Below are 19,021 nucleotides of genomic sequence, written 5' to 3'. Positions count from 1 at the left end.
TCTCCCTGGGTCCTGCCCTCCCATCCATGTCCATCCTTGTCCCTCTCTGCCCTTCCCTCCTCCATCCACAGCCAGCAATTCTCCTCTCTCCCCTCCCCTCCATTTCCACCAATTTCTCCTCTCCCTGGGCCCTGTCCTCCCATCCATGTCCATCCATGTCCCTCTCTGCCCTTCCCTCCTCCATCCATAGCCAGCAATTCTCCTCTCTCCCCTCCCCTCCATTTCCAGCAATTTGTCCTCTCCCTAGGCCCTGCCCTCCCATCCATATCTCTCTGCCCTTCCCTTACCTCAGCTTCGCGCCCTGGGGCCTTTAAATCTTTTACCTCTGGTCGCAGCAGCGTCAGTGAAAGCGCTGCCGACGTCTCCCTTCCCTTCGCGCTCGTTGGTTCCCTCAGTGTCCCGCCTTCTTCTGCCGTCAGAAGAAGGCGGGATACTGAGGGAACCAACGAGTGTGAAGGGAAGGGAGAGGGCAGCGCTTTCACTGACACTGCTGCGACCGTCGGAGCCTCGGAGGTAAAAGGTTTAAAGGCCTCGGCAGCGCGGAGCTCTGGTAAGCGGCGAGGGTAAGCACTGCAGCGGCGCCCTCCAGAGGTCGGCGCCCCCTGCGGTGCTTACCCCGCTTACCGTATTGGCACAGCCCTGTAAGGAATGCCTTTTCTAAAACTCTCTGCTTATACATTTATACCAATTTACACATGTACATCACCTTTGGTACATATCTAAATGACATCTAACCCTTCTAAAACCACCTCCAGTGTACGGCAAAGTACATGGTATTACGTGGCAATTCACAGGATGGCCAGCTGGATGGCCTTAAGATGATCAGGTCTTTCAGAGAAGGCACTTCTCCTCTCCCTGACCCTGTCTAAAGGCTGACTCGAGTCTGCTGACGTGTCCTGTCAGTCAAGGACAGAATTTGAGATGAAAGTATATTGGGAAAACAGCTGTTAGAGAAAACAAATTAATTTTTTCTTCAGCCTCTCATTAGTGGCGAGTCATAGCATGACAATTGCCTTGGCATGGATATAAAAAAAATAGAATTCCAGAGAGCCTCATAAAAAATGTGCCTGGAACTGAGTTCTGCAGAAATACCTTCTGAGTTGGTGGAATTATGCTAGAATTTCTTTGGACTTGCATAGTTCTTTGTAGAGACTGACCTCTGAATGTCACTTTGGAATGATACCCACACATTACAATATTAGTACCGTGCACTCAAATGCAGGAAATGAATTAAAAGCCAGTAGAAATAATATGGGAAAGAAACTTTTCTGTTGCTGTTGGCAGGTACTTTATGCTTTGGAATGGCTCTTGTGGACAATAACAGGATGTAGTGAGATATGATGCTTGCTCTGAGCCAGACAGGCTTCAGCTATTGTGCAACGGATTAGAAAGACCCTTTCTCTCTGCCAAAGAAGATGCCTACACCATTTGCACGAACATATGATGATGCACATGACCCAGAAAAGCTTTGTTAACTAGTCCCACATGTGGGAATCCTTTCATTGATCCAAAACTAAAAGGTCCTAGTAGATGCTTCCCCTCCCCCCTTCCCCCGCTGTATCTTTCTCTTCTATTGCCAACATTTGATTCTGTGCACAGGATGCCTGGAGAGACCTTCCTGAGCAGGCATGTTATGTTCTGTCACTTAACATATTCAAAATACTCCTGCCAGGCATTCCATGCCGACATCCAAGCGCATTCTATAACAACATGCATAACTTAATTGGCTTAAAAAGCCAAGCAGTGTTGTTAACAGCACTTAACATGCAATAATGAGCACTAATTGGCAATAATTAGAATTTACGTGCACAACTCCCTAAGCATATTCTGTAACGCACTGTGCCTAAATTTTAATGCATGCAGGCAAAAAAGGGGCATGGTTATGGGCATTTCATGGGTGTTACAAAATTTAAGTGCGTTGTTATAGAATATGACCCTCTGCGTCTAGATCTATGCGTCGGGATTTACGCCACATTTTCATTGGTGTAAATGGATGTGCATAGTTTTAGGCTCTGGGGTATCAACTTAGCATTTTCTATATACTGCGCTTAAATCTAGGTGCCGCTGATAGAATACGCTTAGGTGGAAATGTTTACCATGCAGACCACATATAGAATCTGGCTCTTAGGGTTATAAATATATAACCAGACATTTAGATGTAGGAACCCTAATGGGCGCTGGTTGAGCCTAATCTATAACAGCATCTGGATGCCCAGATTCTATTATAGAATACTAAGGTAAACCTGCAGAGACACCTAAATGTACACTTATTCCAGGGTCTATGGTAAGTGTAAATGAGTGTGCCTAATTGTGCCAAGCAATGGGACCCTTTTACCAAGCTGCAGTAAAAGGGGTCCTGAGGTTGCGGCTGCGGCCGTTTTTACTGCGCGCTGAGGCCCTTTTTACCACAGCGGGTAAAAAAGCCGAAAAAAGAAATGGTCAAGTGATAAGATTTCACTTACAATATGGTCAAGCGGGGGGGGGGGGGGGGGGGGGGAAGGGGAGCACTTAATGCCACCCATTGAGGAGAAAAGCAGCCGCTTGGCAGGCAATGTGGCAGAGTAAAGAGCAGTGCTGGAGGAAGACTTCTTCTGCTGGCAGGGCCTGTTGGGGACCAAACCAGAGGGGGGGGGGGGGAAGGGGAGCACTTAATGCCACCCATTGAGGAGAAAAGCAGCCGCTTGGCAGGCAATGTGGCAGAGTAAAGAGCAGTGCTGGAGGAAGACTTCTTCTGCTGGCAGGGCCTGTTGGGGACCAAACCAGAGGCCCTGGCCTGAAGCCCTGCTGTGTCTGCTCCTTCCCAACCTCCAAGGGGGGGCCCAGCTCCAGAGTTTTCTTCAGGAGCAGGAGAGATAGACCCTGTGCCGGACCCCCCTTGGAGGTCGAGCCCAGGGAATTTTGCCCCCCCTGCCACCCCTCTCGGCAGCCCTGCCCAATACCCACCCAAAACCCACTACCCCCCAACTGTACACCACCACCATAGCCCTGTATGTGGGTACAGTGGGTTTCTGGTGAGTTCTGGAGGGCTCACAGTTCCCTCCACAAGTGTAACAGGTAGGGGGAAGGTATGGGCCTGGGTCCACCTGTCTGCAATGCACTGCACCCATCATTAGACTACTCCAGAGACCTGAATGCTGCTCTAATGGACCTGAGTATAACATCTGAGGCTGGCAAGTAATGTTTTAAATTACATTTTTGGGGGGTGGGAGGGTGTTAGTGACCACTGGGGGAGTATGGGGAGGTCACCCCTGATTCCCTCCAGTGGTCATCTGGTCATTTATGGCACCTTTTTGTGCCTTATTTGTTATAAAAACAGGTCTAGCTCAAAACGTCTTAGTTTTAGTTCTGGACTGTTTTTTTTCCATTATGACTGAAAAATGTCCAAGTGTTAGGAACGCACAAATCCTGCCCTTAATATGTTCCTGACATGCCCCCTTGTTATCTTAACCCACTTCTAATTGACTTTATAGAAAAACATCTAAAAATTGGTTTTGAAAATACCAATTTGGACGTTTTTGTGAGAAAAACATCCAAATGCAGATTTATGCCACTTTTTGAACATTTTTCTCTTTTGAAAATGAGCTCAATAATCAGTTAAGTGCAATATTCAGCACTTAACCAGCTATGGTTTACTCCCTACGCCAGTCACCTGTGCTTATCCAGCCGCTGACACCAGTGGTGCCAATTGAACAGAGCATGCGCATCAGGTGGGGGGCAGTGCCGGCATTATCGGCCTGAAGCACGCTGCTGCTGCAGGGTTGAGACTGCTCACTTGGGGAACTCTAGGCAGAAAGGACTCTTCAGTTGGCAGGGCCCAGGGATCCCCACCAGCTGCACCAATGATGTGCATTGCCATAGGGTGGGCCTGAAGTGAAACGGGCCCACCCGTGGCTACGACACTGGCTTTTGGTAGGTGTAAGTGCTTGCACCCAAAGTTAGGGGCAAACTAGAATTCTGTAAAGGGTGCAGTGTGCAGAGTGCATTTTACAGAATACTAGCTTAGTGCAGATCATAACAGCACCTAACTTTGGGCACTATTTACTGCATTTAGCACTTGAAACCTAATAGTAGGTACCAAGTTATAGAGTGAGGGGGCTGGTGCCTATAATATGGAATGGACATCTATGAACCATGTTTGATGAAGTATTAACTCAGTGCCAGCTTACAGACATGCATGCAGCGGAAAGGTCAACAGGTCTTAGGAAATCCTGTAGCAGCTTGAAATCTGCTAATTGGAAAATATCTATCAGTAATTTGCAGACAGTATACAGACTTCTTCTCTCGCTTCCTCGGCTTCCCAGGAAACTGCCTAATAGTCTGTCAAATCATGCAAGCATCATGAATTATGGATCAAACAGTTGCTAAGCACCAAGAAGAAAAATCATATGCTTAAAATCACATGCATGAGGATAAAATCCTTGCACCACAAAGCTGGGTCTGCCTGACCAACTAGGACTACACGTAGCCTGGCCTGGTCTCCCCCTTGAAGAGTTAATTGAAATGACCTTTAAGGTCTTGCCTTGTATGTTGCAGTATAGAAAGAGAATGGGCAGCTGCATTCTGAAATAGAAAGGACTATATTAAAACTCAATGGAAAAGAATTCAGAGAACAAGATGTTACTATTGCTGTGTATGTGGCGGTGGTGAACATTGCACAATCCCACCGATTCTATAAATGGCACCCAAACACAATCTTGAGATCCGCGTGCAAATAAATTAGTTAATGGGCCATTAACAATCAATAATTGGCTATCAATTAATTACTGACGATGATTGGCTTTAATTTGGATTTGTGCGTGGATCTACGCCCAAATACTTTCGCACGCAACCCAAAACGAGGCGTGAATATGGAAGGAGCATGGGCGGATCAGGGGTGTTCCAATTTTTTCCTGGCGCCTACTTTTCAGAACCATTTACTGAATCCGGCCCAATATGGGCATTTTGTGTATGTTCTTTTGCATGCCAGCAATATATGCAAATGAGCCCTGTATAGGTTTTAGTGCAAAACCTTAACTACTCTCTCCCCTTGAAGTGTAATTAATTTGTTTTGGATAGTAGCTTTCAGGCTTATTTTCGAAAGTGATCGCCGGCCATTTCCCGACATAAATCGGGAGATGGCCGGCGATCTTTCAAAAGCGGCGAAATCGGTATAATTGAAAGCGGCTTTTTTGACAGGATCGCCGCTTTCCCGTCGCCTCGCCGGCGAAAGTTCAAGGGGGCATGTCGGCAGCTTAGCGAAGGCGGGACATGGGCGGGCATGGGCGTGGCTACCAGATGGCCGGCTTTCGCAGATAATGGAAAACAAAAAAGCGGCGTTAAGCAGTATTTCGCTGGGTTTACTTGGTCCTTTTATTTTCACAACCAAGCCTCAAAAAGGTGCCCCAACTGACCAGATGACCACCAGAGGGAATGGGGGATGACCTTCCCTTACTCCCCCAGTGGTCACCAACCCCCTCCCACACTAAAAAAATAAAAATCAAAACCTTTTTTACCAGCCTGTATGCCAGCCTCAAATGTCATACCCAGCTCCCTGACAGCAGTATGCAAGTCCCTGGAGCAATTTTTAATGGGTGCAGTGCACTTCAGGCAGGCAGACCCAGGTCCATCCCCCCTTACCTGTTACACTTGTGGTGCTAAGTGTTGAGCCCTCCAACCCCCCCCCCCAAACCCACTGTACCCACATGTAGGTGCCCCCCTTCACCCATGAGGGCTATGGTAATGGTGTAGAGTTGTGGGGAGCGGGTTTGGGGGGGATTTGGGGGGCTCAGCACCCAAGGTAAGGGAGCTATGCACCTGGGAGGTATTTGTATATTTTTTAAAAAATGTTAGAAGTGTCCCCTAGGGTGCCCGGTTAGTGTCCTTGCATGTCAGGGGGACCAGTGCACTACAAATGCTGGCTCCTCCCATGACCAAATGCCTTGGATTTCGCCGGGTTTGAGATGGCCGGCATTTGTTTTCCATTATCGCTGAAAAACAAAACCGGCAATCTCAGACCCGGCAAAATCCAAGGCATTTGGCCGGGCTAAACTGTATTATCGAAAAAAAAGATGTCCGGCCATCTTTTTCGATAATACGGTTCTGGCCAGCTGTTGCGCCGCCGCCAAAATAGATCGCTGGCGACGTTCGATTATGCCCCTCAATATCACTTACAAGAATGGTAAAAAGAACTGGACCTAGAACAGATCTTTGCAGCACACCACTGGTATTGTCCCTTTCCTCAGAGTGAACTCCATTTACCACTCCATTTCTCATCTTCCACTCAACCAGTTTCTAACCCACTTAGTCACTCTAGGGCTCATAGCAAGAGCACTCATTTACTTATAACTCACCTATGTAGACTAAAATCTAAGTACACCACATCTAGCACTTTTGACTCTAAAGCATTGAAATAGACCACAAAACTATCAGAACTTCCCAAAGTTCCTTCGGATGTATCCCATCCAGCCCCACTGTTTTGTCTACCTTTAGTTTAGGTAGCTCCTCACAACCACAAGGTCTACCTCACAAAGCATTCAAGGTCTACCTCACTTTTGCTCCTATGTGTGTTTGTTTATGGAGGCCCTACTCCCGGCCCTTCATCTGTGAACATAGAACAGAAATATTTCTTAAACAATTTCACTTTATCCTTATCAGCTTTTACTTATTCCTACCCTTCACCCTTGAGTCTCATAATACCTCTCTCACACTTTCTCATATCACTAACATGTCTAAAAAAATGTTTTGTCTCCACATTTTACTGTATTAGCTATTTTATCCTGCATTTGCATCTTTGCTTTCCTGACTACTTTATCAGCTCCAGCTACCTTTTCCAGATATTATTACCTCTCATCCTCTTTCTGCAAATCTCTTGCATTTTATGAAGGCTAACCTCTTGTTCCTCACCTTTTCAGCTACTTCTTTTGAGAACCAGAGCAGACTCTCTTTCCTCTTACTTTTATTTACTTTCTTAACAAAAAGGTTTGTTGCACTTAAATTAGCTCCTTTCAGTTTTGTCTGTTGCCTTTTCACTTCCCCCAGATGTTCCCATCCTCTTTGAGATATTCTCCCATCTTGATAGTTTTTTTTTTTTTTAATAAACCCTCTCACACATTTCTAAATATTGAACCATATTATCCAGTGATCACTGGATGCCAGATGATCCACCAATATAACACCAAAAACACTTTCCCTATTTGTAAGCACTAAGACCAGTGAGATCCCATCCCACATGGGTTCCATTACCAATTGTTGGATCAGGTCTCCTTGTAAAAGAATCTAGGATTTTCATACTTAAACACCACAACTGGGATATCTGATCAACATCAGGCATATTGAAATCACCTATTAGTAGTACGTCCCTTTTCACAGCTATATTGTGATTGTTTTCTATTAAATCTCTGTCTACTTCTTCTGCCTGTGAAGGAGGCATGTATATCACATCAGTGTAAACAGAAGTCCCATTTCCTCTTTAAGATTAACCCAGAGTGCCTCCTCTTTAATCCAAAAGTCCTGCAATTCTATTGCTTTAATATTGCCTTTAACATACGTCACTCCTCCTCCTTTTCTTCCTAGTCTGTCCTTCTTGAAGAGTTTAGAGCCTGGAATAACTATATCTCAGACATGGTCAGGGCATGCTAGGGAGGTAAAATTCCTTGAAAATATCAAAGACTGCTTTATGGAGCAGCTGGTATAGGAGCCAATAAGAGGAGGAAAATTTCTAGACCTAGTCCTTAATGGAGCATGTGACCTAGTGCAGGAGGTAATGGTACTGGAGCCGATTCATAATAGTGATCATAATATGATCAGATTTGATATTATTATTATTATTTATTGCATTTGTATCCCACATTTTCCCCACCTATTTGCAGGTTCAGTGTGGCTTACAATACATTGTGAATGGTGGAAATACAGTTTGTTACAGCTCTGGAGTAAGTACACACAATGAAAATAATTGGGTCTGTCAGAACGATTTGGGCAGCGGAAGCACTGGGATTTCTACTACCCTGAAAAGGACTGCATATCCCCATAAAATACTTAATTACTCTGACCTTGTATTTGCTCATGACTGCTTTACACAGTCTGAGAACTAACAAGCTACATGATCAGTAAGACACTCAAGATTAAGTGGATATAATAATGTAGTCTTTATTAAACCATCTCACCCAAAGTAGTACAGGCAAATCAGGCGGTCATCTCTGGAACATGATTGGACAACGTTTCACACAGCAGGTGCAGTCTGATCTCTCTCTTCAGCCTTCTGCCCCGATACCCTTCAGACTGCCCTTTTTATACCCTTCTGACTCTATTCATCTCAATGGACCCTTGCTTTCTCATCAGAACTCTTTGGCCCTTATCAGTTGATAAGGATGACTTCACATGTTCCCAAGCCTTCCTGTAGCCCCCCTTTTGGATGTTCTCATCCTACTTGCACCTGACCTACTGCTATCTTCCACTAACCAAAACATCTTCACTCATGACTTTTCGCAGGTGCCAGTCCCTGCATTGTTGACAGAGCAAACACCCCCCCCCCCCCCCATTCCCCTGTCAGCTCTCTGAGAACTCACTTCAGCATTTGCTGCAGTGAAATGTATTTTGTGTCAGAGATTATCTTTGATTTTTACAGGCCTAGTTCTCAGCCTGAGCCATTGGCCTGTATTTCACTGAGAGCAAGTGACAGCATATTTCTACAGTAAGTACACACAGGAAATCCATACGTTAGCATTTAACTTTCAAAAAGGAGACTATGATAAAATGAGAAGAACAGTGAAAAAAAAACTTAGAGGAGCAGCTGCAAAGGTCAAACATTTACATCATGTGCGTATACTGTTCAAGGTCAGTTATATTCCATGTATTAAAAAAGGAGAAAGGAAGGAAGGGCAAATGACAGCCGGCATGGTTAAAAAGTGAGGTGAAGGAAGCTATTAGAGCTAAAAGAAAATCTTTCAGAAAATGGAAGAAGGATCTGACTGAAAATAATAAGAGGAAAACAAACAAGCACATCAGTATAATATCCAAAAAAACTTTATTGAAGATACCGTGTATAAGACAAATGCCTGACACAGGCCGTGTTTCGCCCAACGATAGGGCTGCGTCAGGGGCTAGTCTGCATCTTTCTCAAATAAGAGCGGTATCAAATAATATAACAGGACAAGGATACAAGGAATTTGCTTCATAAAAAACCAGCATGAGCAGCTCAAAATAGCATATCCTGCGTGAAGCCAGATAATGGATAAATATTCTGCTAACAAGGACTATTTATCCATTATCTGGCTTCACGCAGGATATGCTATTTTGAGCTGCTCATGCTGGTTTTTATGAAGCAAATTCCTTGTATCCTTGTCCTGTTATATTATTTGATACCGCTCTTATTTGAGAAAGATACAGACTAGCTCCTGACGCAGCCCTATCGTTGGGCGAAACACGGTCTGTGTCGGGCATTTGTCTTATACACGGTATCTTCAATAAAGTTTTTTTGGATATTATACTGATCTGCTTGTTTGTTTTCCATGTTGGATTTTGCAGATCGGTTGCCTTGCTGTTTTCTGAAAATAATAAGAAACAGCATAAGGAATGGCAAATCAAATGCAAAGCAATGGATAAGGAAGGCAAAGAGATACTCTGAAAAAAAAAGATTGCATTGGAGGCAAAAACACATAGTAAAAACTTTTTTAGGTATATTAGATGCAAGAAGCTGGCAAAAGAATCAGTTGTACCACTAGATGACTGAGGGGTAAAAGGGGCACTCAGGGAAGACAAAGCCGTAGCAGAGAGATTAAATGAATTCTTAGCTTCGGCCTTCACTGAGGAAGATTTGGGAGAGATACCAGAGCCAGTAATGTATTCAAAGCTGAAGAGTCAGAGAAACTGAATCAAATCTCATAAACCTGGAAGATATAATGGGGCGATTTGACAAACTGAAGAGTAGCACATTGCTTGGACTGGATGGTATTCATCCTAGATTACTGATAGAATTAAAAAATAAACTTGCAGAACTATTGTTAGTAATATGTAATTTATCTTTAAAATCAAGCATGGCACCGATTTTTAGAAAAGGTTCCAGAGGTGATCTGGCAGATTATAGACTGGTGAGCCTTACGTTGGTGCCGGGCAAAATGTTAGAGACTATTATAAAGAACAAAATTACAGAGCATATTTAAAAGCATGGATTAATGAGACAAAGCCAACATGGATTTAGTGAAGGGAAATCTTGCCTCACCAATGTACTACATTTCTTTGATGGGGTGAACAAACATGTGGATAAAGGTGAGCCAATTGATACTGTGTATCTAGATTTTCAAAAGGCATTTCAAAAAGTACCTCATGAAAGACTCCTGAGGAAATTGGACAATCATGGTATAGGAGGAAGTGTTCTATTGTGGATTAAAAACTGGTTAAAAGATAGAAAACAGAGAGTAGGATGAAGTGGTCAGTATTTCAATGGTGAAGGGTAGATAGTGGGGTTCCTCAGGGGTCTGTGCTGGGACCACTGCTTTTTAACATATTTATAAATGATGGGAGTAACTAGTTAGGTTATTAAATTTGCTGACGACACAAAGTTATTCAAAGTTGTTAAATCTCAAGAGGACCTTACAAGATTGGGAGACTGGGCATCCAAATGGCATATGATGTTTAATGTGAGAAAGAACATAGTGATGCATGTGGAAAAGAGGATCCCGAACTGTAGCTACGTGATGCAAGGTTCCACATTAGGAGTCACAGACCAGGAAATGGATCTAGGTGTCATCATTGATAATACGGTGTGCGGCGGTGGCTAGGAAAGCAAATAGAACGTTAGGTATTATTAGGAAAGGAATGGAAAACAAAAATGAGGACATTATAATGCATTTGTATCACTCCATGGTGTGACCGCACCTCAAATACTGTGTGCAATTTTGGTCATCGCATCTCAAAAAAGATATAGTGGAATTCGAAAAGGTGCAGAGAAGGGCAACGAAAATGATAAAGGGGATGGGACGACTTCCTTTTGAGAAAAGGCCACAGTGGCTAGAGCTCTTCAGTTTGGAGAAAAGATAGCTGAGGGGAGGTATGATAGAGGTCTATAAAACAATGGATGGAACAGGTAGACGTGAATCGCGTCTTTACTCTTTCCAAAAATACAAGGACTATGGGGAATGCAATGAAGATTCAAAGTAGTATATTCAAAACAAATCTGAGAAAATATTTCTTCACTGAACGTGTAATTAAACTCTGGAATTCGCTGCCAGAGAACGTAGTAAAAGCAGTTACCTTAGCAGGATTTAAAAAAGGTTTGGATAACTTCCCAAAAGTCAATAAGCTATTATTAAGTTGGGCTTGGGGAAAATCCACTGCTTATTTCTAGGATAAGCAACATAAAATGTATTGTACTGTTTTGGGATCTTGCCAGATACTTGTGACCTGGATTGTCCACAGTTGGAAACAGAAAGCTGGGTTTGATAGACCTTCGGTCTGTCCCCGTATGTCAACGTTTATGTTTATGTTCTTATGTTTATGTCTTTTGTGAACCATGTTTCCGTGTCTGTCGTTAAATCAAAGTAAGCTTCTAGATCTTGCTACTTTTTGGGATCTTGCCAGGTACTTGTGACCTGGATTTGCAATGTCCGAAACAGAATATTGGGATAGATGCATCTTTCGTCTGACGCAGTATGACAATTCTTAAGCTTTCATATCCCTTAACTACTACTACTACTACTTATCATTTCTAAAGCGCTACTAGATGTACGCAGCGCTGTACACTTGAACATGAAGAGACAGTCCCTGCTCGACAGAGCTTACAATCTAATTAGGACAGACAAACAGGACAAACACGAGAAAAGGGAATATTAAAGTGAGGATGATAAACTAAGGGTTCTGAACAAGTGAATAAGGGTTAGGAGTTAAAAGCAGGAACAAAAAGGTGGGCTTTTAGCTTAGATTTGAAGATGGCCAGAGATGGAGCTTGATGTACCAGCTCAGGAAGTCTATTCCAGGCATATGGTGCAGCAAGATAAAAGGAACGGAGTCTGGAGTTAGCAGTGGAGGAGAAGGGTGCAGATAAGAGAGATTTACCCAGTGAACGGAGTTCCCGGGGAGGAATGTAGGGAGAGATGAGAGTGGAGAGGTACTGAAGAGCTGCAGAGTGAATGCACTTATAGGTCATTAAGAAAAGTTTGAACTGTATGCGGAAACGGATAGGAAGCCAGTGAAGTGACTTGAGGAGAGGGCTAATATGAGTATAACGACACTGGCGGAATATTAGTCGTGCAGCAGAATTTTGAACAGATTGAAGAGGAGAGAGATGGCTAAGTGGAAGACCTATGAGAAGCAAGTTGCAATAGTCTAAGCGAGAGGTGATAAGAGTGTGGATGAGGGTTCTGGTAGTGTGCTCAGAAAAGAAAGGGCGAATTTTGCTGATATTATAGAGAAAGAAATGACAGGTTTTAGCAGTCTGCTGAATATGTGCAGAGAAGGAGAGGGAGGAGTCGAAGATGACCCCAATGTTACGAGCTGATGAGACAGGAAAGATGAGAGTGTTATCCACAGAAATAGAGAATGGGGGAGGAGGAGAGGTTGGTTTAGGGGGAAAGATGAGAAGTTCAGTCTTGGTCATGTTTAGTTTCAGATGGTGCTGAGACATCCAGGCAGCAATGTCAGACAGGCAGGCTGATACTTTGGTCTGGATTTTGGCTGAGATTTCTGGTGTGGAGAGGTAGACCTGGGAGTCATCAGTGTAAAGATGATACTGAAAACCATGGGATGAGATCAGAGTACCAAGGGAAGAAGAATAGATGGAGAAAAGAAGAGGTCCCAGGACAGATCCCTGAGGTACATCAACTGACAATGGGATAGAAGTAAAGGAGGATCCACTAGAGTATACACTAAAGGTATGCTGGGAGAGATAAGAAGAAAATCAGGAAAGATCAGGAGTCTAGCATTTCAATCGCTTTTTTTGCAGACTGCAGTGACAGATGTTTCATTTTCCAAACAGTCTTTTTCAAGACCATCTTTAAGTCCATGTCTGCAGATTTTTCACTTGAGTTTTGAGATTACTTCATATCATCAATGTATGATCTTATTTTAATTTTTATCTCAGATACAAGACTCCTGATGTAGGCCACCAGGTCGAAACACAACGTTGTGTCGAGTCATTTTTAATGTGAAATTGAGTCATTTTTAATGTGAAATTGTTTTAGCTTAAAAATTAATGAACATTGTTTGTCTTAATATTTATTTGATTCTGTTTGGTTCCAGTTTTTTTTTTTGGATAGCCTGGTATATATTCCCACCTCTTTTTATTTTCAATTTATGCTCCGTGGGATCTACTGAGTTCTCCACATACGTGGATTCTCTTTAGCTAAAACAAAACAAAACACCACCAGCTGAATATCCATCCCATTGTAGTTTCAAATTCAAAGCTGAAATGCACTCCTACACCATCTAACCTCAACCTGAACAAGGGCTGGTCTTCTGTTTTCTTTCCTACCATCTGACCTCCCTCTTATACTCAGCTTGCACGGGTAGCATGACAAAGTGATTTCACTCCTTCTCTAAGACAGGAATTTAATTTTCATATTCCGAGTTGAGTTTATACCTTTTTCTGCAGCTGGAGTCCATTAAGGGAGTCCAGCACTGTAGTAGGTGACGGAACAGGAACTAAATCTTAAATGTCTTAAAAGGACTTGCACTTTCCACCAAAGCAGGGAAGTTAACCTCATTAGCTTAACCATCATTCCACGTTTATCGTGACCCTACCTCTTGAATGCTGGCTGGGTCTATAAATAACTGTGTCCTTGAACCTCTTGAAAAGCAGTTACTCTCTCTGGGTTTGTTTTTCCAACCCCCCTAAAATAAATAGCAATCACAGAGAGGGTTCTGCTGTCAAACATAAGCAAAGTAAATGATTGAGCAACCAGCTAAGTTACACACTTTGCTTGATAACTGTGCAAGTTCTAATTTTGAACATGCACATACACAAAATAGCAAAGCAAAATTAACCAAAAAAATGCACAAGAGGAGAAGATTAAGTTGTGGCTCAACAGTTTCCTCCTGATCCCTCTGGGCTTCTGGCTCAATCAGAACTGGTCTCTGTGGGGCTACAGAATCATTAGCCTTCATTCAAAACTACTTTATTTTCATATTGCTTCAGCTCTGCCCAGCTTAAGCAACAGATCTCAGACAGGGGCCACAGATTCTGTTTCTCTCCTGAAATTGTTAAGCCTGGATCCTAAGTCTGGCTACTTGGGTGGTGCATGAAATTCCTTTCCCTTGGAGACTGTGAACACAGCCAACCAAACCTTTGACTCCAACTCCCCTATTTTTCTACTGTCCGACTCCGATTCCAGTTTAGACTCCAACTCCTACCGAAATTAGGCCTTAAATTTTTTGTTCTGGAACTCAAGTACTGGTAAATATAACATATTTACCAGGACTACATATATATATATAATACTGGTTCTGGATCTAAAGTACAGGTTAATATAACTTTAGATCTAGGACAAAGATATTGCCTTTTTGAAGGAATTCACTCAAGGCGGTGTACAGTAAGACTAGATCAAACATCAGCAATAGGCAATTACAGCAGCAAAAATATTTAAACAACAATAAAAAGTATGGCATAGTATACTACTTACAATGTCAATACAATACGTAATAGAACAGTTTAATTGACAGTGTAGGGTATAAGGAAAGATTGATCATATAGATAGGTAAGAGCGTAAGAAGAGTTAGAAAGTAAGGTGACTAATTTAAATAAAGTTGTATATGAGGCAGAGAGATGGTTAACATATAGATAGGTAAGAGAGTAAAAGGAGTTAGAACATAAGGTGACTACACATATATAAGTATAAAATGATAAATTTGCTATATATTATAATGTTGTAAATTTGTATTTTGAAGCTGGAGTTGGATGGGCAAGTCACTTAACCCTCCATTGCCCCAGGTACAAATAAGTACCTGTATATAATATGTAAGCCGCATTGAGCCTGCCATGAGTGGGAAAGCACGGGGTACAAATGTAACAAAAAAAAATCTGTACATTTTTACCGACACTGACTCCACCCACAATTGCTTCTGATTCTGACTCCATAGCCCTGGTATCCTGTCTCAGCTGCCCAGGAAGCAGAAGCCTCAATAAGAATCAAATGCAGGGTTTCCCTATGGCAATACCCAGCAATGGTCCTTAAGTCACCAGATGGCCCAGAAGGAACAATTTCCAACCGGGTTTATTGAAATTGCAAAAAGTAGTTAGAATATGCCTGGTGTTTCTACAGTATAGATCGTTTTTGTCTTCATCAATGCATTTTCAAAAGAAGCTCAGAAAAAAAGTCAGAAGGCAGCGCTGGTCATTCGCTTCACTTACTATTGGTTTTCAATTTGCCAGGTTCGCTGCTCCTACTGCCAGCCTGGTTAATCGATTTGACGACGAAGATATATTTGGTACCGCTCTGCAGCCCGTGCACTGTGTAGTGGTTCTGTTTGATATTTGGAACAATCATCCAGCTGTCGGCAGAGTTGCATAAGCCTGCAATCCCGAGGAAAGACATTAGGTCAAAACAAGCACATTATAAGGATTAAGGAAATGCTTACAAATTCATCGTATTTTCTTTTCAGTTTTATTCAAATAGCTATAACTGAAATGGTATAGAACTGCCCTTCCCCCCACAGTATACTGATCTTCTTTACATGATGGAGGTAATTCGCTAAGGGGGGTCTTTTACTAACGCTTAGCTTGAGTTATCTGCAGCAAGGCCCATAGGAATAACAGCAAGGCCCATAGGAATAATATGGGCCCTGCTTAAGATAACTCGAGCTAAGCTTTAGTAAAAGATACCCTAAAGTAGCCAAATGTAAGGCACTAAAATATTGGAATGTGTACAATGTAGATCTAGCCAGTATGTGCCCCGTAGTACAATACGAGCATAAGAAGTGCCATGCTGGCAAATCCAGCATCCAGTATCTACCTCCTAAGGGACTATGAACACTGCCTCTATTGCATCTCAAACAGCCTGGAGAGTGAAAGCTGCACCTGGGAATTTAACTCAGGTCTTCCACATGGAACCGTATAGAAAACCCATAAGATCAAATATAGGTGGATAATATTGGCATTGTTGCAGTAGTGCCTATGTATATTTTGTTATGGTGAAGGGATAAAGGAAAAATGGGTGGTGGTGGGGGAGATATATACTCGAAAAGAAGATAATTTAATTATTTTGCAATAGGAGTCTTATAAAGAGTAAGGAATTAAAATTAAAGTTAATGAAATTTTGATGCAATTAAATTAATTAATTAATTAATTAATTAACAAATGAATTAGCAAAAAAGGGTAAACAAAGTAAGTAGGGATTACTGGGAAGAGATGTTGAGGTTTAGTAAGGCATCCAAATTAGAGCAGAAAGAATGGTGACTTCAAAGGGTATGTATATATATATATTTTTTTAAGGTTGGGGGTGCAGCAAAAGAGCATGAGAACGTCAGGAAAATTGGCGGGCTCCGGGCTGAGGAGATTTGATGGGCAGTAAGGAGGAAAAGCTAGTTGAGGGAACTGAAGCAAGAAATTTCATCTCACCCAATCCCTCCCAAACTTTTGAAGCGTGAGGGTTGGGATTGGGATCTTGGGTAATTTTGTAGTTGGGATTGCGATGTTTAGGGATGTTTAAAGGGGTAGTTTAAATCGCAGCTGCGGTAATTTAAATGATAATTTTTCAAGCAGCCTTCGTTTAAGGACAATTAATTTACTAGCTATATGGACTTTACAGTGTAATCTACTTGTGTGCAAAACCGCCAGAAGCAGAAGTGAGGCCTTGACGTCACCGCAGGTCTCACTTTACAAGGTGGTTCATGGAGTATTAATAAATTTGATGGAATAAATATGTGCAGCTAGGTCGGCACCGACTAGCTTTATAAAAGGTAATAAGAAAAGTGAAGGTTGCATTGAAATATTGATGATAACATTTTTATTTGTGTTGGTTATGAATTTTTGATTGGTTAATAAAGCTGTGGCCAAAATTATTTTTCCAATTTATAAGGTTGTCATAGTATTCTTTGTTCATGTGTGTGTCAGGAATGGATGCACTGCAAGTGCCAATATTAAGACCATGCAACTGAGACACCAAACAAAGGTATCATATAAATTAGTCTATAAACCTGTCAAAATGACATGAATGAAGGAAATAGGAGAGAGAGTGAGAGATCCAGAGCACAACAAGAAAAGCACAATGGGCCTCAAGAATAGATGTGGAGAACCAACTCTAATAAAAGACCCGACACGGGCCTTGTTTTGGCAGAATGCTTATGTCAGGGGTCGTCAGTATCAGTTGTTCAGCTGACATGCACTCTTCTGTTTATTCAGTGCAGTTGAACAAATCCAACAATTATAATAATACAAAATTGCACAGATATGGCTTCTGCTCCGATGCAATATCAAAAACTCCATGACGCAGGCGTTCCGCCGAAACATGGCTTGTGTCAGGTCCTTTATAAAAGTTGGTTCTAACATCGATTCTTGAGGCACATTGTGCTTTTCTTGTTATGCTAAAATGACCTGAACAACAGATCCTTCCATATAACATTTTAACTCTTCTGTTTCGCAGCAGTCTCCCTTGGTTAGTTTGTCAGCAGTATAAATTTTCAGGTTATCCATGCTCTTGCTCTTGATAATGGCATGCACAGCTGTCCATTTGCAAACACTGGTTAAAGTACTGTAACCTGATCATAGGTCTGCCTTTGAGATGTATTTGCTATGATCATAAAAACAGAAATCACAGTAAACTGTCTCCTTTTCAAAATAAGGACCCATTCTCCTTGCTGGTCACAGCCAAAATCTTGGTATCAATAAAGGGCTGATGAAGTGCTCTAAAAAACAATCTACTTCCATTCAAGAATTCCCTTCTTCAAATTCAAATGTGCAATTAGCTTGATTAACACTCAAATCTCCTAGCTCACTTTATGTGCCAGCATTTCCAATGGTGTCTTGCTCGTTTAGAAATTCAATCAAGAATCTTTTCTGCATGACGGATGTCAATTTCGTTTCTGTGCATCACTGCCGCAAGGATTACTTTAGAGGTCTGCCAGGAAATCTGAATATATCACAGTAAATCTCAATGTATCTATGTTTGTTTCTTATGGAAACTGAGCATTATAAGTAAAGCCCTCTTTTACTAAACTGTGTTAAGCAGTTAAAGCAGGGATTAGTGCATCCTGTTAGCACACGCCTGCACTAACAATTAATATGGTGACTTCATACGTGGAGGGCAATTCTATAAGGATGTCAATACTTAGGCACCCAGAATGTGCTAGAGTAAGGTGTGGCGAGTAGCACATGTTAAATAGTGCGCACGGCCAATTTACGCATGCTACTCAATTGAGTAACGAGCCAATCAGTGATGATAATTGGTCAATAATTGGAATTTATGCAGGCCTTTTAGGCATATCCTAAAAAGAAGTGTGCATAAATTGCAATGCAAGTCGCTGAAAGAGGGGCACAGCCATGGGACGAGTGTAGGAGTGTCAGGGGTGTTACTCAAATTTACATGCATTGTTATGGAATTGGGGGAACATGCCTACATTTAGGTGCAGGTATTTACACCAGGTTTTCAGTGGTGTAAATGGCCCTGTCTAATTTTAGGCAAGTTATATAGAACAGTGCTAGGTACAAGTGCATAAGTATTGCCATACTGGGAAAGACCAAAGGTCCATCAAGCCCAGCATCCTGTTTCCAACAGTGGCCAATCCAGATCACAAATATCTGGCAAGATCCCCCAAAAATACAAAACATTTTATACTGCTTATCCCAGAAATAGTGGATTTTCCCCAAGTCCATTTAATAACTGTCTATGGACTTTTCCTTTAGGAAGCCGTCCAAACCTTTTTTAAACTCCGCTAAGCTAACCGCCTTTACCACATTCTCTGGCAAAGAATTCCAGAGTTTAATCACACGTTGAGTGAAGAAAGATGTTCTCGGATTAGTTTTAAATTTACTACATTGTAGCTTCATCGCATGCCCCCTAGTCCTAATATTTTTGGAAAGCGTGAACAGACGCTTCACATCTACCCATTCAACTCCACT

The 19,021-nt window shown here is 42.2% G+C and overlaps 1 protein-coding gene across 4 annotated transcripts in view; it reads right to left on the bottom strand.

The window, feature by feature from the left end:
- MID1 (midline 1) overlaps positions 1–19,021 on the bottom strand; it is a 496,103-nt gene that overhangs the window by 9,540 nt on the left and 467,542 nt on the right. For all 4 annotated transcript variants that reach the window (XM_030201611.1, XM_030201612.1, XM_030201609.1 and 1 more), the window contains exon 8: positions 15,317–15,478. In XM_030201611.1, the coding sequence (XP_030057471.1) occupies positions 15,317–15,478 (162 nt within the window). The remainder of the gene's footprint in view (positions 1–15,316; positions 15,479–19,021) is intronic.

Source organism: Microcaecilia unicolor, chromosome 4 (assembly GCF_901765095.1).
Source record: "Microcaecilia unicolor chromosome 4, aMicUni1.1, whole genome shotgun sequence".
NCBI lineage: Eukaryota > Metazoa > Chordata > Amphibia > Gymnophiona > Siphonopidae > Microcaecilia > Microcaecilia unicolor.
Note: the sequence above shows the minus strand (reverse complement) of the source record. Positions and strands in the feature narration are given on the sequence as shown.